This window comes from Melozone crissalis, unplaced genomic scaffold, assembly GCF_028551555.1.
Source record: "Melozone crissalis strain CALT ecotype California unplaced genomic scaffold, PUWL_Pcris_2 ptg000057l_1, whole genome shotgun sequence".
Lineage (NCBI taxonomy): Eukaryota > Metazoa > Chordata > Aves > Passeriformes > Passerellidae > Melozone > Melozone crissalis.
Genome location: NW_026535835.1, coordinates 7,401,484 through 7,424,766, shown reverse-complemented (window position 1 = coordinate 7,424,766; position 23,283 = coordinate 7,401,484). Strand labels below are relative to the sequence as shown.

Sequence of the window (23,283 nt, the reverse complement as noted above, 5' to 3'; positions counted from 1 at the left end):
TTGAAAATGCCAACTCACAGCACGCGGGGCACGCCGGGAGCACTGCTCCGCACTACAACTCCCAGCGTGCCCCGCGGCGGGGTGGCCCCGTCCGTTCCCACGGCAACCGCCGCCCGGCCAGGAGGGAGCCGAGCTCTCCCCCAGGGGGTAGGCGGGGCAGAACACCGGCCTCGCCTTTCCATTGGCTGAGCCGCGGGTCTCGTCGGGCCGCCATTGGCGGGAGCGTGTGGCAATCGCGGCGCGGGGGCGGGCGCGGCGCGCGGCGGTGGTACGGGCCGGCGATTGGCCCGGGGGCGTGGCCGAGGGGCGTGGCCGGGGGGCGGCTGCGTCATGACTCCGCCAGCTGATCCGGGACGGAGCCGGCGCGCGGCGGGGGGAGGCGGCGGCACCGGCACCGGGCACGGCCCGAGCGGCACCGGCGGGGCGGCGGCGCTGGTGGCGCCGGGCCAAGTCGGGCCCGGCCGAGCCGCGCAGGTGGGTCCGCCGGTACCGCGTTGGGTCGGGCGGTTCGGGTGGCGGAGCGGAGCCCCGCACGGCGCTCTCGGTGCTCTGGGGCTTGAGGGGCCCCGCCGTGCCCCGTTAGGGAAGGTCACCTTTCCCCGGGGCAGCGCGGCCGGGCGGGGTGCGGCGCGAGGCGTCCTTCGCCGGGCCCCGCGGCGCCGCCTGGGCCGGGCGGCCTCGCCCCCGGTGTCGGTGGGGCGGGCAGGGGGGGCTGGGGCCGGGCCCGTGCGCGGCTCCCGCTCCGGAGGGTCCCGGTGGGGCGGGCGGGGCTGCGCCCGGGGCCTCCCCGCCACGGGCGGTGGCCGCCCCGGGGGTGACCTTCACTCCGGGACCGGACTGGGCAGACTTTGACCCGCGGCCGCTCCCCGCCGGGGGCACGGAGCGGAGCATCCCGGGCGGCGGAGGGGCGGCAGGGTGTCCCGGGGGGAACGGAGGGAGCGGCTTTGCCGTGGAGCGGCGTGGGGGGAGCTGCCTCCGTTAGGGGGGAGGGGGGAGTTGGTTTTACCGGGAGGAGAGGCACCGGGGGAGGGGGGGGTGACCCGGTTATACCGGGAGAGGGGCACCGGCTGGGGGCACGGCGTTCTTTGCTAGCGGGGCGAGCTCCCACCGGGGCCCTTCCCGGAGCCGCTGGGGTCCGCCGGTGCTGAGAAGAGCTGGGTGGGAGCCCCGTTACCGACAGGGCCCCCTCTCGTCGGTCCCCGGTGCCGGCGGCGCCCCCGGTGCCGGCGGGGCCGGTGGCTTCAGCGGCGGGTGCTGATTCACGGGCCGGCGGGGGTGGAGCAGGGCCGGGACCAGCTCGCTGGAATCCGGACCAGATGTACCCGGCACGCCAGGAATGCTCGGCATCCCCGCCGGGCCCCGCCGCCGCTGCGCCCCGGCCACCGGCCCCGCACCGAGCGCCCCGCGGCACCCACCGGGCTCCGGCCGCCCCCGGGGCCCGCCCCGGCCCGGGGCCCGCCGCGCTCCGCAGTGCCCTCGGGGTGCCGCCGGCGGGAGGATGCTGCGGGGGCCCCCCGGGGCTTTCCCGGTACCATCAGTCCCCCGCCGTGCCCGGTGGTTCCCCGGGAGGTTCCCAAAACTCCATCCCTGGAGCCAAAGCTCTGGCTGTTGCAGAAAAGGGATTTTTCCGGGCTCAGAGGAAAGCTGTAAGATCCAACACCAGCCCTGGGTTTGGCGTCTTTGCCTTCCAACAAAACGGCTCAGAATGGGGCTGAGCTGCCCGAAGTTGCCCCTCCTGCCCGAAATTGCCCCGTTCCCCCGCCGTAGCTCGGCAGCAGCCGCCTGCCCGAGTGTGTTCCCCGTCAGGAAGCAGCTGGCTCCCGTCCAGGTGGGACCCTGCCAGCAGTGATGGATGCCCGAGGTGAGCCCTGGGAACGCCATCACCCCCACCTGCAGTCCCTCCCTGCCCGAGGAGCTGCCCTTATCTCTGTTATTTTCCAGCAGAAATGGCCTTGGCTTTCCCTGCCTGCTCCTCGTGGTTTGGGGCTGGCTGCAGGTGCTGGAGCTCAGGCTTTGGGAGAGGGGAGGGATGGGGAGAGCTGAGCTCTGAGCTGCCTCTGGATGGGGGGAGGACAGAGGAATGGATCAGCGTTGTGGGGAGGGATGGGAGCTGCTGTGGGTGACAGCTCAGCTGGGCACAGCTCAATCCTGGCTCTGAAATGGTGTGTTCCCTCCCCAGGTGCTGCCGTGCCGCCCTGCTCCTGGCTAACCAGCACCAGTTCTTCAGTGGCAAGCTTTATGTCCTTCTCCAGTAGCTAAAGCTGCCAGTTGAAGAACTGTTGAATGTAGCCACTCTCTTCTCGTCACTGGGACCTTGGATGCCAGCCAGAGCCGTGCCCCGAGCCACCAGGATGAGCCACTCTGCGTTGGAGGGCTGAGGATGAGTGTGACCAGGATGAAGAAAGACTCCAGACAGAGCCTTGGCTGGAGGATTGTAGGCAGCTGTGCCAAAATGTGTCGTCCCCCTCCCTCAGCGGGGTGGCACTGAGCTGGGAGGAGACTGAGAGAAGCATTAAACATTATTTTGCTCAACTGTTGAGTTTTAGGAAGTTTGTTGCCTGGATCAGGTGGGGGCACAGCACCAGATCTGTGTCCCCAGTGATGCCACCCTGGGGTTTCTGATGGAGGGGTCGATCCTTTGGGCTTGTCCTGAGCCAGAGGCTGAGCCCAGGAGCTGGATGAGCCCTGCAGCAGGGCAGGCAGGGGGATGGAGCCCAGGAGAGGGCTGGCTGAGCGGGTCAGGGCGCGGCCACTGGGCCAGGGTGACTCAGGGCGAGTCACACGTGGGTCACACACAGCTCTGGACGCTGCTCCCAGAGCCTCCAGCCTGGGGGGACACCCAGCAGTGCCTGGGCTCTGAGCTAGCAGCACTCAGAGGAGCTGTGGTGAATTTTATTTGGTTCTTCTGTGCTCCAGGCTCTGTTTTGTTGGTGAACACAAGCTCCGGACTGGCCTGGGGGGAATTTGGAAGCTGCTCTCCCAAGCTGGAGGAATTTGCCTTGCACTGAGCGAGAGGGGAGCTCCATGAGGGCTGCAGGATTTCCCCCAGCTCTGCCAGGAGCAGCAGCTCCCTGGGTGACTGGGAGCAGGGGAGTGTCCAGGCCCTGCTGCTGCTCAGAGCCTGCCAGAGGAGCACAGCTCATCCCCGCTCCGAGGGCGGGCACGGAGGAACAGCCCTGTGCTGAAATGTCTGCACAATCTCAACTCCATCTGCCTGCCCAAGGCAGGGCTGCTCCCAAATCTGGCACCCAGCAAAGCACACACAGTGGCCTGGTGTCCATTAAGTGGTACAAGTAGAATAAATCTGTTGTCCTGGGGTCTATAAAGCTGCTGTGCTTGGTGTGTTCTTGCTGTTGGCTAGGAGGAGCTGGGTTTCTTTGGGGTGGTTCTCACCCACAGGGGGTGGGACTGCTGAAAAGCCTTGGATCAGTTCTCTTCCACCACAGCTGCCCTGCTGCAAGTCCATGCAGAGCAGCTGGCACCTGCTCAGTGCCCAGCACATCCTGGAGTGCATGGAGGGGCAGAAAGTGATGGTGGAGGGTGCCTGAGGGCAGGGAGGAGCAGCTCCTGGGCGGTGCTCCCCCTCCTCTGATGTGCATGAGCTGTGTGCTCCGTGTGCCTCACAAATCTGCAAACCTCCCCTGGCATGAAGGAACACCCTGTGCTGCTGAAACCCGGCTCTTTCCTGGGTAAATTGTGGCTCTTTCAGAGCAGAGAGTTGCCCTGAGCACAAGCACCATACCAGGAAAAGTAAAACATTGTATTTAAGTTAAAATTCGCATGTGAGGTGCCAGAGGACAGGTTTGGGTGTCCCAACACAAAACCAGCGCTGCAGGATCACACCTGCTGAGCAGAGGGCCCAGGCTCTGGCTGCCCTGCACTCAAACCAGAGGGGGTTTGGGCTGTCACTCAGTGTCCCTGTGGGAACTTGCCCGGCTCCTGGGACTTACCCTTCCTCCTGCACAGCCCCATGTGACTGGTGAGTAAGTGCAAGGCTTCCTGTAGAAAGCACAGCCCTGGCCGTGCAAAACCCCAGTGACTCTTTCCTCTAGCATCTGGCCACCTCCTCCAGGCATCCAGCATGCAGGCACACAGCAGGAAGGGCTGGATCTGGGATTTCTCTGCCAGAATGTCACATTCCAGACAGCAGCGACCCTGCCAGCAGGTGCTGCTGGCTCTGAGCTCGGGTGGCATCCCTGTGTCCTCAGGGGCAGAGCATTCTGTGCGAGTTCCTGCACAGAGCCCACCTCGTTCCCTGCTGGGAGAGGAGCAGCTCGTCTCGGTCACAGCTCCCCTCGCTGGGAAAATGTGTTTTTGCAGAGGAGAAGGTCAGCGTGACCGGTGTGCTAAATGAGAGCTCCCTGCCGGCAGGGAAGGAGCTGCTGTGTCTCTGGCTGGTGAATCTGTGCATGAGGGGTGGCTGCTGAGCCCCAGGCCATGGGCACCCTCCTCTTACCCAGCCCAGAGCTCTGCTGAGCTTTGCCCAGCCAAGGGCTGTCTGCAAACACAGAATGCAGGTTCTGGGTTCAGCTTTGCTGATGGTTTTATTGCTCCAGGGTGGGAGGCTGTGGAGCTGTTGGCACTTTTTTGTCAGTGCCACACACCAAACTCAGCTCTCTGCCAGCGAGGTGATGCTGCCAATGTCACAGGCCCTGCAAACAAGAGGTGTGATGGGGGTTTGCAGTGACTCCTTTACGTTTTGTGTCTCTCAGTGGGCTCTGCTGGCGTGGGGGACAGCACAGAGCCACCCAGCAGCTGGGTCAGGGTGCCACTCACTCTGCTTCTTCTTTGGAGATTTGCTTCCCCACGTACAACACTTCTGCAATCAGGGACACCATGGGGTCGCAGTTGAGGCTGGCAGCTGCAGTCACATGGCCATCCCTGGCACGGAAAGAGGAAGAGTGTGGATCTCCTCAGGGCACAGAGCTCAGCATCCCCGTGGCACAGGGAGCAGCTGTGCCCCAGAGGGCCCAGGGCAGGGTGGCTGCTGCTGCTGCAGGATGCACAGGCACTGGTGGCACACAGCCTGGCACTGCTGGGAGCTGGGCACCGAGCCTGGCAGCACTGGGGCACAGGCAGAGATGTGTCCCAGGCTCTCTGCCCAGCTGGTGCCATCGTTTGAGTTCATTCTCTCCTCCTTCCCTCTGCCCTGCTTTGGTTTTTCTCTGGTTCAGCACCCAGCAGCTGCACAGGGGGGATGTGGAGCCTCTGTGGGATCCCTGCAGCTCCAAGAGAGAGGGCTGTGCCTGTTTCCAGGGCATGGGCTGCCTGTGGATTCACTCACCTGATGTAAAAGATGAGGAATTTCTGTTGCTCCAGGCTGCCCTTCACCACAGTGTCCGTGTATCCCTTCCCACAGCCTGGGGGAAAGAGCCTGCTCAGGAGCCCTGGCACGGCAGATTGTACCCAAACCACCTCAGAAACAGCGTGGTGGGGACAGAGGGGACAGTGCTGCGGCTGGGGAGCAGACATGAGGGCCCTGGACAAGCAGAACTGACTTTGAGCCTCTCCTTGGTTTGGAGAGAGAAGTTCTTCCTCTGTGACCTCCAAACCCGCTGTAGATCAGCAAAGGACAAGAGCTCTGGGTGAACCCCAGGGCTCAAACTCACCATGGCAGCCACTCCTGAGCTTGAGCTGCTCCAGGTGACCTCTGCACCCACCCCCAGACCCAGCTGGTGGAAGGAATTGCTCTGCTCCCCTCTGTTCCTCTCCCTACCTGCATAGCGGATGCTCTTCCCAAGCAAGGTGCTCCAGAAGTAAGGAACAGTGTGCAGCTCCTCCCCTCTGCCCAGCATGTTCAGGGCAGCACAGCGACCTGGGAGCAACCAACACACTCAACATTGCTAATAAAATAAAATAAAATAAAATAAAATAAAATAAAATAAAATAAAATAAAATAAAATACTGCTCCCCGTGTGCCCTGCTCTCCCTCTGTGCCATTCCCATCTCTGAGGGAGCTGGAAGGTGACAAGTCCTGTGGAGGGACAGAATGTAAGAGAATAGTCTCACCCTGAGGAATTGCAGCTGTACAAATCACCAAATATTAGGAACAAGCCTGCCCTTAACAGGCCACAGCTGTGTCTAGTGAGGATGAGTGCTAAAAAAGAGTGGGTTAGCTGGGTGAGGAGAGAGATGGAGTTTGTTAAGGAGAAGAAGAGGAGGAGGAGGAAGAAGAAGAAGGAGAGAAAAAGGAGAAGAAGATGAGGAGGAGAAGAAGAAGGAGGAGGAGGAGGAGGAGAAGAAGAAGAAGAAGAAGAAGAAGAAGAGGAAGAGGACAATGGAGGAAGAGGAGGAGGAGAAGAAGAAGGAGGAGGAGGAGGAGGAGGAGGAGGAGAAGAAGAAGAGGAAGAGGACAATGGAGGAAGAGGAGGAGGAGAAGAAGGAGGAGGAGAAGAAGGAGGAGGAGGAGGAGAAGAAGACGACAATGGAGAAAGAGGAGAAGGAGGAGGAAGAGGAGGAGAAGAAGAAGACGAAGACAACAGAGGAAGAGGAGGAGGAGGAGAAGAAGAAGAAGGAGGAGGAGGAGGAAGAGGAATAGGAGGAATCAGTGCTGTGAGGAGTTGTCCATGAGAAATCACCAAGAAGGAATGGAAATTTTGCAATGAGATGACAGCAATGTCCCTCACTCACCATGGGCCTCAGCCACCTGCTGGTGGTGGATGCTGGACCTGTCCCCACCCAGCAGTGCCACTGGGAATGTCACCACGTCCCCCGCAGCGAAGACCTTGGGGATGTTGGTTTGCATGTGCTAATTGGGCAGAAGGCAATTAATTAGTGCACTGATGGGAGGGGAGGGATGGGGAGTGAGCTGGGTGCTCAGCTGGCACTCACCAGATCCACCAGGATGGCACCTTTGGCATCTCTGGCAATGGGGGTGCCCTTCAGGAAGGCTGAGCTGGGGATTGAGCCTGCGGGGAGAGGAGCAGGGGTGAGATGCAGAGAAATTCTGCAGGGACAGGGAGGAAATTTGGGAATGGGGAGAACACCCAGCAAGCCCAGGGCTCTCACCTATCCCCACCACCACCACATCTGCAGGGAGCTTCTCTCCGTTGGCAAGGACAGCCTCTGTGACCTGGGGAAGAAGGAAAGGTCATTAATAAAGAGTCAAAACCTCTGTCCTAATTCCCACAGCCTCCCTGCTGCTTGGCTCTTTGCTGTCTTTTTCTCTCCCCCCACGTTGGGATCACCTTGTCCAGCTGATGTGTGTTGCTGGGAATGTAAAAGAAAATCACGCTGTTGTCCCTGGGATAGGAACATTTTACTGGTGCCCTTTGAGCCCAGAGCTGTGCTCAGTGAAAAGGAAGGGAGGGTCTAGACATGGGAGAGGAAAGCCTGATGTAGGCACTGGGTTATATCTCAACTTGGGCTTTTTTTCCCCCTAAAATTAGCAGTTCAGGGATCACAAAGGCAGGACTGACCTTTCCATCCTTTCCTTTCAGCTCACACAGCTCTGTTTTCATGTGGAACTTCACCCCTTTATTTTGCAGCATCTGAAAAGGACTGGTTTGAGTATTCATTAGGAAATTCCAGGCTATAAAAACAGCTGTAGCCAGCCAAAAGCCAGGCAGGCAGCTCTGCTGCTGCTCCAGCCTGCAGGGAGACTCCATTTGTGTCCCCGCCTGCTGCAGGCACACACAGCCTGGCTTTTCTCTATGTGAGAGGTGGGTTCGGGGTGAGGAATTGATGAGGGGGAGGTTGGGAGCAGCCCTGTGTGGGTGAGCACAGAGGCTGGGCATGCAGGGTTGTGACTCAGCACAGGGGCGAGGTTTCCTGGGCTGATGTGGATCCTGGGGCTGCTTGGCTCTCTCGTGTGTTCTCCAGGCCAGAAATCAGCCCCAGGTTCTGCTCACCTTCATGGCAACGCCTCCAACCTGAGGACCCAAGGCGTGCTGGAAAGGGAACTGCTCTCTCTCCACCACGGAGATGGTTCCAGCCCTGTCTGAGAGGAAGGCAGCCACCTCCATCCCTGCAGGGAAGAGGCATGCCCGAGGTAAGCCTGCTGCAAGCACCAACCTGCACCCCTGGAACCCTTCTCCCCTTCCAGACAGCAAATCTGATGTGCTGCCAGCGCTGAGCTGCTTTGCTGTGCATTTCTGAGGTGTTCAGCTCCCCCCTTTCTTTGTTCTCCAGGATTTTGGGAGATGCAAAGAGTATCTCCTGGTTTTGTCCAAAAAACCTCCCTTTCTGTGCCTTAGCCCCTTGCTTTCCCAGTGCTTCTGGGGAATCCAGCTCCTCTGGAGGACAGTGACCTTTCCACAAGGCACATTTCCCTCTGTCCATGTGTAGCAATTGTTTATAGCTCTCCAAGTTTATCAGAGGAAAAGATGAGTGTGTGCTGTGTAACTCACACCCCCAGCAGCTCCAGGGAGGATCCCAGCCGGGGAGAAAAGGAACATCCCTCCCCTGAGGGCCTCCAGTTAATGTGCACATGAACCAGAAGGGGGTTTGGGGGGCTCTCACTGAGGGTCTGACTCCCGCTCCAGCCTGGTACCTATGAATGAGGCTCCCACAATCACCAGATTCTTCCCAGTTGCCAGCTCCAGGATCTTGCTGGACTCCTCTGGGGTTTGGAGCGTGCAGATGTTCTGCAGGTCTGCACCTGGCACTTTGAGGAAACCAGAGCTGGAAGAGAGAGAACCCAGATGCATTCCGTGGTGTGAATTAAACAAAGAATGGGGAGGGAGCACAAACCCACGGCTGTGTCACCCCATTCTGCCCTCCCACCTCATCTCCTACCTCCACCTCTGCATCCCTGCCCAAAATCCAGCACTTTGTGCACTCACTGGCTGCCTGTTGCAATGAGCAGCTGGTGGTACTTCTGAGAGGAGCCATCCATGAAACGAACCTTCTGCTTCTGGAAATCCACTGACACTGCCTGCAGGAGAGAGGGGGCACGGATCTCACCGGTTCCCCTGTCCCGCCTGTGTTTTTGGCACTCAGGGGAGATATGGGGGGTGCTGGGGTTCTCTCTCCCACTTCCCACAGCTCCATCCATGGATGTTTCACCCTCCCCATGAGGATTGAGCCCAGCTGCTCTGGTACCTCTTTCTCTGTCCAGAACTCAATACCCCGAGCCTGGAGGAATTCAGGTTTCCTCAAGTAGATATCCTCAGCTTTCAAGTCCATTTCCTGGAAACACAACAAAAGTATGAAATGAAGCATTTCTTAGAGGCAGCAATTCTCTTGAAGTGTTCCTTGTGGAGTCAGTTTGGAAAAGAGGTGAATTTTACATCAGTGAATCACAGCTCCCCACACTGCCCCATCGCCATCACCTTGTGACCTCAGAAAAACCATCAAACTTTAAGGGAAGAGCTCAACAAAAGGAGATAAAAACATCAGCTCCTGTTGACTCTGCTCAGAGATTTTCTGGGAGGAAAAAGGAGTTTTCCTGGAAATAACATCCCTATTTGTGGGGGGATAGAATATAAGAAAATAAAAACAGTGGAGAAAGTAATCTCACCCCTAAGGAGCTGCAGCTGGGCCAATTATCAAAGATTAGGAACAGGCCTGGCTTGAAGAGGTCACAGGTGTAAGCAATGAGAAGAAGATGCTATAAAAGAGTGGGGTGGGTGGTGGGGAAGGGAACTGGAGTCAGTTGGGTGCTTTGTGAAGAAGAAAGAGTCAGTGCTTGGAGGAGAAACACCAAGAAGGTGTGAAACTTTTGTGATAAGGAGACAACAGCATGGAACCCCTGCAATAAGATGGCAACACCTATTCCTTCAGGATGCCTCAGCACTCCTGCTTTGCCCCCCGAGCGTGTCCTGTGCCCAGGCACGGTGCTGCCCTTGTCACATTGCTGAGCATTGTCACCTTGCTCAGCTTGGACTTGTCGTAGGGAACGTGCTTCTCCTTGGTGGCCATGATGATCCTGCCGGTGAACCCCTCCTGGCGAAGAGTCTCTGCACACACCAGGGCAGCCACACCTGCAGGAGAGGCTCGTCTCAGCCCTCTGACACCTCACTGAGGAGGAGGAGGAGGAGGAGGTCGGTGCTCCCTGGAGAGGAGAGCGGCAGCTCCCATTGTGTGTGTGGAGGGGGCAGAGCTCAGGTCTCAGATGCCTCCACTGACCTCCCCCCAGCAGCAGCATCGTGTTCTTGTTGAGGAGGCACCTCCTGCTTGTGTCCTTCACCCTCTGGCTGCTTTCCAGGTCCTGCAAAAAAAAAAAAAACATAAAAAAAGCAAAATGCTCAAGTCACACGCAGACCAAGGCACTGCCTGTGCTCAGTGACTGCAGGTAAGGTCAGTACCTTCTTTTTTGCTGTAATGAACACCTTTCCATCTTCCACTGTTACCTAAAGGAGAGGGTTTTTGAGTGCTGCATCCATGAGGTTGTGGCAGGAGCTCTCCTGGAGATCCTGGTCCAGTGTGCCATCTGCCTCTGCTCTGATCTTGGGTGTCACATGAGGAGCTGAGGAGCTCATGAGCTTTTCTCCTCATCCTAAGAGCACTGAGGAAGAGCTGTAAATCCTCTTTTTCTTTCCAAAAGCACTTGTGCTGGCTCTGAGGACTACTGGGATCTGTGGCATCACCTTGGACTGAAAGGAGCTTTAGGGCAGGGAGTTGCCTAATCCCAAAATCATCCCTGGTGTGGAAGCTCTCAGTGACAGAGCTGTGCTCAGGGGGCTTGGGAAAGAGAATGAATGTGAGCCCACCCAGCTGGGAGGCCAAGAATTCACCTTAAAGCTGGGGATGCAGTCCAGAGCAGGGTATTCCTCAATGTCTCCAGTCCTGATGTTAAAGCAGGCCCCATGCCAGGGGCAGCGCAGCCTCTCCCCTCTCAAAACCCCTGCAAGAGACCCCCACCCCAAGCTGGGCAATGAGAACCAACCTCCCCAAGGTGTTTTTTATCCCCCCTGCCCCAAGCTTGGGGCTACCTTTGCTCAGAGGGGCACCGTAGTGGGGACATTTGCTGCCCAGAGCTCGGAACTCCCTCCTGTTCCTCACCAGCAGCACTGGGTACCCGGCCACCGCCACCTCCAGGAGCCTGGGGGAGAGGAGCAGAGGTGGGCACAGAACCCCCCAGGTCCCCAGCATCCCCCCCAGGCACTCACTGTCCGTCCCCAACGTCGTCCTCCCTGCAGACCTCCTCAGTGATGGTGTCACTGCTCTCCATGCTGGGCGCTGGCAGGCGCTCAGAGGGTCCCAAATTTCTGATGGAGCACCAAAATTACCTCCAAACGCCCCTTTTGTAACTCTCTGTCCAAACCCAGCACCCTTTTCTCCTCTGAATTAACCCACTTCTCATCTCCAGCCCCATTGAACTCAGCTGCAGCACGGGGTGAGTGAGCAGATGTGGTAATGGCTCTTGTAAACAAATATAATTATTTATGGGGAGCTGCTGCTGCTGCCACAGCCCGTGTCTCCCTCAAATTGGGTCTAAAGAGATGCTTCAGCCTCTCCAAAGCCTCTCCAACATTTGTGCAGAGATGTTACTCATGGGAATTGCCCTGAAAACATTAATCCCATCCCAAAATGCCTCCTGGGCTGGAAAACATCCAACCCCCTTGGTGCTCAGTGCTCTCCCTGCCTTAGCAGTCATTGAGAGGCTGATTAGGAATCTCCCTCTTTGTTTTACAGAGGAAAAAAAGCAAGAAATGGAGCAGGAGAAGATAATTTAAGGCAGGTTTTGGTGCAGGGCGGTGACTTGTTCCTACAAACCCCTCTGCACCACTCCCCTCATCCCAGGTTTTTTGGGAGAAGCATCTCTGGGTACTCACCTGGTCCTGCCAGGGGGGTTCAGGCACCTGTCCCCCGGGTCAGAGAGCCACGACCGCTGCTGCCTGCGACTTTCTCCTGCGAGGTGACACCCTGGTGTCTCCCAGAGCCGCCAGCCCACGGCTGGTGATGCTCTCCCTTGCACAACGCTCCCACCCATCAGGAGATGCAGCTCCTGGCAGAGGCTGCCTGCCAGGCAGCGTTATCTGATTTCTGCAACTGGCCTGGGCCTCATTAAAGGTATTTTGCTGGGGTTTAGGGTTGCAAAAGAGTCGAGGGCGCACAGGAATTATGGCACAGGTGTGGTGCGAAGATGGGGTGCGTCATGGGCAGCGTGACCAGAATCTCAAGGGGGTTCAGTGATATCCCAGGGTCCCTTTCCCACTGCCCCTTTTCCTGGTGGAAAGCACTCCGGCTACAACACAACATATTCTTTCAGCACTTTGGAATGATATTGCTACATTTTATATATTTTAACAACACTTAAAATGCTTTAATTTGATTTTTTTGTCTTTTTTTCTCTGTTGATTTTAAGTAACATGAAGTTTCCAGCAGCTCTGCATGTGCCTTGCATCCCAGCTCTGCTCCTGGTTCAGCCACTGATGTCCAGGCACACAATTCCATCATCCCCTGGCCCGTGAAGGATGCCTTGGAGCAGGGTGCTGCTTGCTGGGCTATTTTTACAACAAAGTGGGAGTTGCAAAAAACTGGGAGTAACACCTACACTGTTTGTGTCTCCTCTTGTGTTCTTATCTCTATTTCACAGTCAGTATGTTTCACAACTTAAAATATGCCTCAAAAAATTAAAGGGGGGGGGGGAAAGTTACCAACAGCGCACTTCCATCATCTCCCTTGCAGAACAGGAGATCTGCAGCAGGGGGGATAAAAATCCTCTGGTGGGTATCACCTGCAGGAGAACGCATGTGCAGGATGCTGGGTAAGTGCAGGATGGATTATTTGGGAAGCAGTTAAATTCATGGGACCCTCCAAGCCATGAGCAGGGTACCAGGACCCTGCTGTGCCCGGCCCACGGGCTCTGCACACCCACGACGGCCGCAGGAATGAGGGATTTTCTCACAGCACCAACGAGCAGCTTCTGGGCTCTGCCCTCCTGGCCAGGAGCCGGAATGTGAAGCAATTTGGCTGCCAAATGTCCGTATTTAAACTCTGTGTAATTATTCCCCAGGAGCGCGTTCCCACGTGGAGGAGCAGCAGCCCTTGCCGGGCGTTCTCTGACTCAGCAGAAAAGGCTGGAAAAGCGTTTGCTCACGGATGGAAATGTGCAGAGAGCAGGCAAAGAGGTGTGCAGCCTTGCGATGAGGCAGGTGGAGCTCGATCCTGTGCAGGGATGTTTGCACTGCAGGGCTGAGCAGCAGATTTGGCTGCTGGATGCTGCTGGATGCAGCCGAGCGCCCAGGAAAGGCTTTTGGAAAGGGCAAAGGAAAGGGCAAACCAAAATGCTTTGACAGAGGCAAAGATGATAGAATGGATATTAGAAAGGTGATAGACAGAGGATACAAAGTGGAAAAGGGCTTTGGATGTCAGGGGAAAGCTGGGGGCTGGCTGCAGGGGTGTTGGTGTGTGTCAGGAATGCACAACGTGCCCTCGAGGGACTGGGATGGGACTGGAGGCAGGTTTTCAGGAAGATGCTCTGTAAACATCTTTTGGCCTTTTTTAGGTAAACCAGAGGTGGTTACTCAGAGGGTTTTAGACCTTTTCTTGTAGCACAAGTCAGGATTAAACATAGGAAGGAAGAGAGGAAAGGGAAGTGGTGCCCTCAACCACAAAGAGAGCCCAGGTGGGCACCAGACACCTCTGAGCAGATCTGCCACCCACATTGTGCTGACTCACACGAGCTGCTGAGCTGACCTTGGGTGTTATTAGACACCTTCCCTTCTGCTGTGCCTCCCCAGTGCTGAAAACCCAAGTTTAGAGGCAAAGATTTAAGGGGTGTAACTTTCCTGCCTTCAAGTTCCCACCACCATCAGCTGGAGTAGCACATTTTTTCATGCCATGGCTGTGTGGATTCATCTTTTTCCCAGCTCAGGGACCTTCCCTGCTCTGCCAGAGCCACTGATTTTAACAAGCAGCACCCACGGAGTGAAACTGCTCAGCTGCAGGAAGAGGAAGCGAGGTGAAACCTGCAGCAGAGCTGGAGTGATTAATGGGGCACTGCTCTCAGAGCAGCTTGGTTTGTGATATTAATAACGAGAGAATTCAGGAGGGAACCCAACCTGTTCCGAGCTGTGGAGCCAGCAGCAGCAGGAGATGCAGGGGGGAAGCTCCTGTGCTGGTATTTGTAAAACAGGAGGAATTGAGTGGGCTCAGAGGGTGTGTGAGGGGTTTGGGATGTGTTCCCACCTTGGAGGATTCATTCTTAACCTGTCTGAAATGCAACAAAAAAACCCCATGTAGTGGTAAATGCATCATGATGTAATCACGAAGCACATACATATTCATCGAAAATTACTTAAGCTTGAGACTGGTGAATTAAACAGGGGAAAAAAAATGTTTATCCCAGAAGGGAAGAAGACGGGGAAAAGGAAAATTTAGTGAGAATGAATTTGCTTACAGGGTAAGAATAATTATATGTGATGGTTCACATTTTCTTCCTGAGCATTCACGTCTGGTGATGGTGAGAGATGGGACACAGGCCTGGCAGACACCTGGCACCGCTTCACAGTGAGCATTGGGAAAGGAAAGAAGGAACCTGAAACCTTACCAATGACAGCACATCGACAGTTCAGAAAGTCAAAACATTTGGAGCACAGCAGCTGCAGAAAGCAGAGGGGAGCTGCCCATGCTGCTGAGCTTGAAGGGGATTTGCCACCAATGGAATTCTGTCCATCCCATGGCATGCCTGTGCAGCTGGAGTGAGGAGGGAGCACATCCTCTGAGCCACTGGTCCAGCACAGCCCTGGAGGAGCAGCTGAGCCTTGGGGACACTCTGCTGTCAACACAGGTTTCTCCAGCAATTCCCTTGTGCCAAGTCCTGAGGGGAAAAAAATCCTTTCAGTGCTGGGAAAAAGGAAGGGCAGAAGAAGAGCATCCAGATCAAGCTGCCCTGGGGTCATTTATCAAAGCAGGCTGTGCCTGGGTGGTTTGGGAGCATTCCCACATGCCAGGCTGCAGCTGGTGTCTGGCACCAGAACCTGCTGGTTCTGGGAAGCTCCCAGGGGACATTCCAGGTATTCCAGGAATGATCTCGGGAAGGAGGAGCAGCCTGGGCAGCAGAACACCTGCAGTGCTGGTCAAACCCTCCGGGGGGGAAGGAAAATGCTTCCCTCAGGAGTGAGAGCCTGCAGACCTGGGCACGGTCACTGTGGTGCAAGCACAGGTGATTTCCTCTGCCAGGTGAGTTCAGGTCCTGAGGTCAGGGCTAAAGTGCTGACATTTGGTATTTCTTGCCTTAAACTCTGTGGCTGAGAGACTGAAATCCCTTTTTCCAGTGTCCACAGCAAGTTCTACCTGGAGAATATCCAGCTTCTCCACACCAGGAAGGTGTACCTGGCTGGAAGGGGTGGATGCTGAAGTTTGAATTGATTTCATCTCTCTCCACAGCTGCCTCTGCAATGCATGGGCATGCTCTGCCATGCAGAACCTGCATTTTGCACAGCAGATCCTTTCAGGAGTGTGGAGTTCCAGACTTCCTGGATATACAAACCATTCCTACATCATATGCCCTCTTATGGCCTCAGCAGACAGAGTGGTGGCACAGTTTAGAGAGGCATGGAGACAACAGCTAATTAAAATTTGGAAGCCAAACTGGATTTGTTTTGAGCTCTTGGAGTCCTCAGATTGCTTCAGGTGTGAGCCAGGTCTGGCATTAGGCGAGCAGATGGGTTTATGACTCCCTGGACGCAGAGAGGCAGATTAAGGGAGGGAAGCTTTGCAAAAACAGGAGCAGGACTTGTGCCTGGCTCCAGTGAATCCTCTGTGGAATCTGCCGGCAGAGTGGGCTCCTCCTGAAGTAAGGGATGGTGGAAGTGCAAAAACACACCCAGAACCCCACCCAGGAGTAGTTGGGGACCATCTAGGGGGGACAGAGCTCAGCTGGCAGAATTCCTGTGGTGGATTATCACGAAGTTTTTAGTTCAGTCCCAGCTTTTAATTGTGGAAAATGGGTTGTATCTCTCCAGTGCACTGCAGAGAAACTCCAGCCTGGGAAAGGGAAACAAAAACGATTGAATGAAATTCTGTACCCTCGATTTACATCCCGATTGCTGCTGGGGAGCCCCCATTGTGGCATTATGGGATGGACCTGGGCACGTCCTTGCTGGGATCTGCAAGGATTCCCCCTGCCCTGCTGGGAGCAGGCACCGGCACCAGCCGGAGCCGCATCCCCGCAGCAAACGAGGTCGTTTGGGGACAGCCGGAAAACTTCTGGAAATCTGGGTGAAAAAGGCAGCGTCTCCAAATAAGGTGGGGATGAGGAATCCCATCGGAGCGGGCTCCCGGCTCTCCGGCGGGCGTGCAGGGACCTCTGGTGGCAGCCGAGCCCGAGAGTTCCCGTCCCTGCTCTTCCCTCCGGGTTCTTTGGGGACGAGCCTGGCCCCCGAGCCTGTGGCGTGTGGTTGGAATTTTTTGGCCTGATCTGGTGTCAGGGGACTTGTTTGTAACTGGGTTTGGACGTCTGCAGCTCCAAAACCGCCCCCGGTGAATGCCATTGCTGCAGAGGAAGGAAAAAGGCTGGAATCGGGGTTGTAAGAAACTCAATGGGAAATAAATTAAATGAAATCTGGGCTGAAACAACCCAAAAAGTAGTTTATACGTAACTGTTGGTAGTGCTCTAGCAATTGGGATCAAAGTCCTTGAACCAGAGGCTCAATTAATCACGGCTTAAATTCCTGCCATGCAGAAGTGGAAGGTAAAAGCTCTCCAGCCTCCAGAAACATTTTAACTATTCCTGTGCCCGAATCCTGAATGTTCAGCTTTAGGATAAACACAAATGGAGGAGCTCCTGAGGAAACAGGGCTGGAGCTGCAGGCATTGCACAGCCTGGGATTTTCCCTGCAGGAAGGTGAAGGTAGGAGTTGTCACCAGGGAAAAAGGCAGGAAAGATTTTTTTTTTTTTGAGGCTAAACCACCGCAGATGACTTCTCATTCGGAAACCGGCTCTGTGCAATTTTATCCTCAATTAATTGTTAAATGATTTTTCTCCTCAGTGCCCCGAGCAGCCCAGCACGTCTCCAAGGCATGTCTCTCTTTTCCTCAGCACATCTTCTGCTGAACAAAAATGTCTTTGCATTTGGTCTTCTCAGTAACAGATTAGCCTGTGTGATCCTTCCACTGCTAATACACGAGATTATTTAAAATCCCCTGAGCACTCAGGGCTGCCTATTACTTCAGGCACTGTCTCCCTGCCACGTAACTGTTATGAAAGTGCAGTGCCTTGCCTGGCTTTTAAGCAAATTTGTGCAGCATGAATAGATGCTTTTTTTACCAGTTGGGACTATCATAGAAACACAGAATCGTTTAGGTTGGAAAAGAACCTCACCCATCTCCCAATTTGATTTAATCAGCCTTCCATCAGTGTGTATTTGATGCTTTTGTGTCCATCACCCCAAAGCCAGGACAGCAACCAAGAGCTGTCTCCACGCACTTCTGTTTCAGAGAAGAGGAAGTGGAAGATTTCATCCAAAATTAATACCTCAGAGCAGAGGTGGAGTTTGACATTAATCGGTGTGTACACGGTGACTCAGCCCGGCGGCAGGAGGGGAAGCGAGGGCTGCTTCTGCTGGAGACATCAAAAAGCAACAAGGGAGCGATCAAATTACGGGAAGCTGGAAAAGCAGCGTAGTTGTAGGGAAGAACTAAAACTGTGGCTACGGGATTGTGAATTTCCACAACATCCAGACAGCAGAGCTGGGGTATCCAGACTTCGGGGAGCTTTTCTCGGGATCAGACATGGGATATGGGAATAAGGGATAACGGTGCTGTGGGCAGAGCGTTTATAGGCAAAGCAATCAGTTCTTTCTCCGTGCTGGATGTGCGATCAGTGCCGGTGGTGCGGTGTGATCTGGGGGATCCTGAGCCGCGGTGAGCGGCGCTTGGAGAGCTCCTGCCCAAGGAAACAACGACGGGCATCACCCGCCGGGGAGGCTTTGGGGTGAGGGACCCCCGGCCGCAGCACCTCAAGGGAGAAGAGTTCGGCCACCAGGCGGAGGAGGAACCTCCGGGGAACGAGGGCAGCGTCCCAGTTCCCGCACGGGGACCGGACACGCGTTCCCCGCTCCGTGCCACGCTCAGCCGGCTCCGGGCTGGCGCCGCTTGTGCTGCGCGGTGCCGGGGCAGGCGGGAACATCCCCGGGGGTTCCGCTCCCGTTATCCCGCTCCCGGTGTCCCGCTCCCCGACGGGGCGGCCCCCGGCGCTTTCCCTCCCCTCGGGGGCGATGCGGGCAGGGCAGGGCCGGGCAGGGCGGTGCCGGTGCCCAGGGCGGGCCCCGGGGCTGGGCGAGGCGGAGCCCGGCGGGCAGCGAGGCCGGTCCCATGGGAGCCCGGCGGGCCGGTGGATGCCCATGGCTTTCAGCCCGGGGCTGCTGGTGGTGGCCGGTTCCTTCGCCGCTTTCCGCCTGCTGAACCGGGGGCTGGAGCGGCTCGTGCCGCCGCCGCCCTCGGCCCGGCGCAACCGCTGGAAGTGGCGCAACATCTGGACATCGCTGGCGCACAGCGTGCTCAGCGGCGGCGGGGCGCTGGCCGGGTGAGCGGCACCGCGGGGACACCGGGGGACACCGGGAGGGAACGGGGACGTTGAGGGATCCCCCGAGGGGAGCCTGCGGCCAAGGGGGTGCTAAAGGAAATGGGGATGTTGGGGACCCTGGGGAGTGTGAGGACCTGCAGAATGGGGGTGCTGAGAGAGGGAGGAAGGTGCGAGGCACCAGGAGATGGGGAAACTCCAGGAGGAGAGGGGAGCGGGGCAACAGGAGGTCTCCAGTGAGGGTCGGCAGCACCAGGTGGGTAATGAAGACACCGGCAGGGGAATGGGGACCTGGAGGCGCTGCCCGACACTCACAGCCTCTCTCCCCGCAGGTTTTACCTCCACCCCGAGATGTCCAACGACCTGGTGGGCACACACCCGCCCGGGGCGCACAGCCTGGTGGCCGTGTCTGTAGGTGAGGTGTGGCCGTGGACTGTCCCCTGTTCCGTCCCCCCGGGGGTCTTCACGGGCTCGTCCGTGCCTGACACCAGCCCCCCGAGCCATGTCGCGATGTCTCAGGCACCTCAAACAATCGCGCTATTCTTGGCAAAGGACAGTGGCTCCTTTCTGTCCCACGGCAGCCGCAGACAGGAGCTAATGGGCACCGGGCTGCCCTGCACCGGCCCCGGGGGGAGCCGGGGCTCGGGGCACCCCAAAAGTGCCCGCATGGGGTTGGAGGAGTTGATTGGTGCGTCTTCCTGGGAGCACATCCTACAGAGTGATTGCCAGAGGGACCCAAAGCACCGATTTCCTCCTTTTGCTGTGTGTGGCTCCCCACCCACACAGATGTAACCAGCAGGTCCCAGGGGGGCTGCCCAGCCCACCGGGGCAGGGGGGATTCGCTGGCACAGCCCTTCCTGACCCCCTTTTTGTTCATGCACTCCCCACCCCCAGGCTATTTCATTGAAGACTTTGTGGACATGTTGTGCAATCAGAAACTTCATCAGTCCTGGGAGCTGCTCTTTCATCACTCTGTGGTGAGTGCACCTGCACGGGTACCACCAGGGAGGCTGGGCATGGGGGCTCTTGCTGTTGTTTTGTGTTGTTTGCTGCCTGGTCCAAAGTCTGATTTTATTTCCTGGAGAGAGGAGCCCAGACAGCAGGGCCTGGAGCTCCTCTTGGTCCCGCAGGACTCTTAGAGGGTCTGCAAAAAGGGACCCAAAAATAAGGTGGTATTGGCAGTGATGAGAGAGATGAGGCGACTGAATGCTGGTCAGAATCCAAATTTATTGTGGACTACATATGCTTATGTACCATTCTAGGATGGCTAGTAAGTTTTTATTGCAATGATTGGGTTAATCATCACATAAACAAACTTATACATTTTACAACATCTCTTGCTTGCAGAACTTGATGTAATTTTCTTTCCAGTCTGATTTAATTTTCAGCTGTGTTTGTTCTTGCCAAGACACCCTGATTATCAAACATCTTATGCTAATCACGTCCAAAGTCCATCACCTGTCTTGTGTGTCCCAATAGAGTAGGAAACAACATGTGTACAGAGTATGGGCTGATCCACAACAGTGTCACTGACAGCAGTGACCCCGGTGTCCCCTCTGGCACAGTGGGCAGCTCATCTCCTGTGGCTCTTGCCCTGTTGAGCAAGAGCTGCACATCCCAACATCCACCTCCCTCCCCGGGGTGCTTTCCTGGTGTGGCTGGAGCAGCTGGGATGCAGGACCCCCACTCCAGTGCCCCCTGCCTGTCCTGCTGTGCCCTCTGTGGGTTTCTCTCTGTCCAGGTGCCAGAGTGCTTTCCCCAACCCGAACAATTCTGTGGTGCTGAGGCTGTGCATGCTGCAGGGCAGGGGGGTGGCACAGCCTGGAGCTGGGCAGTGGAGATGCTGCAGGGGAGGCTCAGGGCTGTGCAGGGCCTGGGGAGGGGGACAGGGACAGGGACAGGGACAGTGCTGGCACTCACCTAGGATGAGAGGGGCAGTCAGACCTGCTCTGTCAGTGAGCCCTGGGGCTCTGCTGGCTGCTGCTGGTGAGCCAAAAGTTCATCTCCACAATGGAGCTAATTCTAGCCAAGACAGTGACTTGACGAGCGGGGAGCAGATAATCTCATTACAGAGCCCATACAGAGAACAGCATTAACGGCATGAACCAAAGAAAGGACTGAGTGTGCTGGAGCGTGGGCAGGCAGAGCCTGTCCCCCTGCCTGGCAGGGAGGGTGCGGGGCAGGAATCCTGTCCCAAACAGCCCCAGAGTGCTTCAGGGGGCTCTCTGACACACCAAAGCCACCTAATCCCTGTCCTGGGGACAATCCCTGAGCCAGCAGCAGCCGTAGCCCTGAGCTACAGTCTCCCTTCCTGTCCATTCACTGGGTGTGGAAAAACCTGCTTGGCCACAACTGGCTGCATTCTCCAGGCCACAACAGCAGGGTTAGGTCAGGCTGCTTTGTTTCCTCAACCAGCCTGGGGCTCAGAGAGCTGCTTCCTTCTCTTCCCACTGGAACAAACAAACCCACTCAGGTTTCCTGCAATGGTGAGGAGGGACACTCAGTGACAGCCCAAACCCCCTCTGGTTTGAGTGCAGGGCAGCCAGAGCCTGGGCCCTCTGCTCAGCAGGTGTGATCCTGCAGTGCTGGTTTTGTGTTGAACACCCAAACCTGTCCTCTGGCACCTCACATGCGAATTTTAACTTAAATGCAATGTTTTACATTTCCTGACCTCACAGCTTTGGTGCTTGTGCTCAGGGCAACTCTCTGCTCTGAAAGAGCCACATTTTACCCAGGAAAGAGCCACAATTTACCCAGGAGAAAGCTGCAGGGATACCACTGCTGTGATGATCCTTCCCACCTCTGCTCCTTTCTGTGCCCAAGGGGTTCCAGCTTGCAGCAGCTGAGAGCAACCACCCCCTGGGCTCAGCCCCTCTTCTCCCTCGTTCCCAGGTGATCATCTGCTTTGGAATCGCCGTGCTGCTCCACCAGTACGTGGGCTTCGCCCTCGTGGCTTTACTGGTGGAGATCAACTCCATCTTCCTGCACCTGCGGCAGATCCTGCTCATGGCCAACCTGGTGCACACACCCTGCTACCGCCTCAACAGCCTGGTCAACCTGGGCACCTACGTGGTGTTCCGCATGGCCACGCTGGCCTGGATGAGCCGCTGGCTCTTCCTCAACCGCCACAACGTGCCCGCGGCCGCCTACGCCGTGGGCACGGCGGGCATGGCAATCATGACGCCCATGAACATCGTCCTCTTCTACCGCCTGCTGCGCAGCGACTTCCTCAAAGCCCGGCGGGACAAGGAGGAATGGCAGGAGAAGGAGGAAGGGCAGGAGAAGGAGGAACAGCAGGACAAGGAGGAATAGCCCCTCCCCTGTGAGCCCATGGAGCGCTGAAGGGTGAACGCGGCTGTTTCAGCACCTTACAGGGAGGGGCTTCACTAACAGAGCATCCAGGCTTTGCTCGTGGCCCTGCACAGCAAGGAGGTGCTCATGGACCAGGCTCTGCTCCCCACTTTTGGATGATGTGGTTGGACAGCTGGGAGCTGCTCAGAGAGGCTCCCTGAGGCACCACTGAGAGGAGAAGGGGGCAGAGCAGCAGTGCTGTTTCCTCACTGCTCTTCCAGACATCCCAACACCACAGGGTGTTCCCAGCCCCCAGTGCCCCATCAGCCACAGATCACTGAGCTCTCTGTGGCTTCTCTGTAGAACAGCAGCAGCAAGACAGGCTCCAAGGTTTTGCCCTCGAGGTGATGGTCAGTGAAAACCAAGCCCTGCACTGATGAGCCCTCCCTGAGGAGATTGTCCCACCTGGCTGGGTGGTCACTGTGGGGTGCAGGTCAGGATCAGCCCCAACCTCTGCTGACAATGGAGCTTTTTCCATGTTTTGTCCCCAGATAATTTAAGTGCCCATAAATGCGGGTGGGAGAGCATGAGTGGCTGGCAGGAGGATGCTGTGTGGTGGTCACTTCCCACAGATGTGGGGTTTTCAGGCACTTTTTAGGATTCAGGAATGCCAGGTTGTGCTGCAGAGCCCGGGGTAACGCTCTCACCCGGCAGCAAAGGCTCCTACTAACACGAGCTTTTAATCAATGGCTGCAAAATGAAGTGGCTTGAGGGGAAAGGACTGAGAGGGGACAAAAGGACTCATCCCCCCAGCCCACTCTGGGGCTGTCACTTAGCACAGTCCTTACCCCGTGTCTCCCTGCCATGGAGTGAAAATACACTGTACACTGGCACACTCTACCTCTCTTGTTGGGTTTTTTTTTCCCACTTCTTACTGTGGAGGAAGATGAAAGTTTTAAATGTTCTTCCACCCCACATTTCCTCACTGATTCACACTGCACTGCTCCCCAGCAGCCCAGCACTGTGTACATAACAGGATCATCCCATGTGGAGTTACGTGAACCAGTCTGGAGAAATCCACCAGCTCAGTCACGTTTCCTTTGTGTGGCAAATGAGCTTTAACACAAAATCTCTGCCTTGGTTTGAGGAGCAGGCACTGCTCACAGAGGGTGGCACGTGTTCTGAGATGGAGACACATTCCTGCTGGGCAGGGAAACATGAGTGATCCATGGGCAGTGTGAGGCTGGAGACAATGTGTGCCCAAAGCTGCTTATATTTCTATTTGTGGACAGCAGGGAAGCTTCCAGGTGCTGGGCACAACTCCTCCAGGTTTGGATGTGTCACCTCAAGCAGTGCTGAGGTGCCTGTGTGCCCCTCACAGCTCCCAGCTGGAGCAGAACTCTCGCCCAGGGCTTTCTCTTTGGTTTGACCCACATATTCCAAATTTTCCAGGAGCTGCTGCAGTGATCCTTGCCCTTAGCACAGCTGAAAACGCTGCCTCTGCCCACAGCCGGGGTGTTTCTCAAGGCCTGGATTGTGTTCCCACATTCCTGCTGTCACATGGATGCCCTGTACCCTGG

At 56.7% G+C, this 23,283-nt stretch overlaps 2 protein-coding genes and 1 long non-coding RNA gene across 3 annotated transcripts; 2 read left to right on the top strand and 1 right to left on the bottom strand.

Moving 5' to 3' along the window:
- The first annotated feature begins 409 nt into the window (after nt 1-409).
- On the top strand, nt 410-2,532 carry LOC128944250 (uncharacterized). Its single transcript, XR_008483783.1, has 2 exons — nt 410-474; nt 2,180-2,532. It is a non-coding gene; the product is annotated as an uncharacterized LOC128944250 (long non-coding RNA).
- A 2,077-nt stretch (nt 2,533-4,609) lies between these two features.
- LOC128944240 (apoptosis-inducing factor 3-like) lies at nt 4,610-11,113 on the bottom strand. The gene is made up of 18 exons (XM_054287422.1): nt 11,052-11,113; nt 10,875-10,984; nt 10,677-10,786; nt 10,248-10,292; nt 10,069-10,150; nt 9,811-9,923; nt 9,043-9,129; nt 8,784-8,875; nt 8,492-8,622; nt 7,851-7,966; nt 7,419-7,490; nt 7,009-7,072; nt 6,832-6,908; nt 6,631-6,748; nt 5,717-5,815; nt 5,285-5,360; nt 4,777-4,881; nt 4,610-4,652 (listed from the first exon to the last, which is right to left on the bottom strand). The coding sequence occupies exons 1-18, from the start codon at nt 11,111-11,113 to the stop codon at nt 4,610-4,612; spliced, it is 1,602 nt and encodes a 533-aa protein (XP_054143397.1).
- Nucleotides 11,114-16,567: 5,454 nt separating this feature from the next.
- TLCD2 (TLC domain containing 2) lies at nt 16,568-21,697 on the top strand (the record flags this gene model as incomplete). Its single annotated transcript, XM_054287504.1, is given in 6 exon segments — nt 16,568-16,582; nt 17,965-18,127; nt 18,130-18,415; nt 18,745-18,827; nt 19,307-19,389; nt 21,305-21,697. Coding segments are annotated over 6 exon segments (1,023 nt in total), but the record flags the coding sequence as incomplete, so codon positions are not given.
- Nucleotides 21,698-23,283: the final 1,586 nt, after the last annotated feature.

Coding starts and splice junctions, on each gene's coding strand:
- LOC128944240 (XM_054287422.1), bottom strand. CDS start 11,113: ATGGAGAGCAGTGACACCATCACTGAGGAGGTCTGCAGGGAGGACGAC. Junction 9,130..9,810: donor ACAAGTCCAAGCTGAGCAAG/GTGACAATGCTC, acceptor TTGTGTTTCCAG/GAAATGGACTTGAAAGCTGA. Junction 8,623..8,783: donor CTCATTGCAACAGGCAGCCA/GTGAGTGCACAA, acceptor TCTCTCTTCCAG/CTCTGGTTTCCTCAAAGTGC.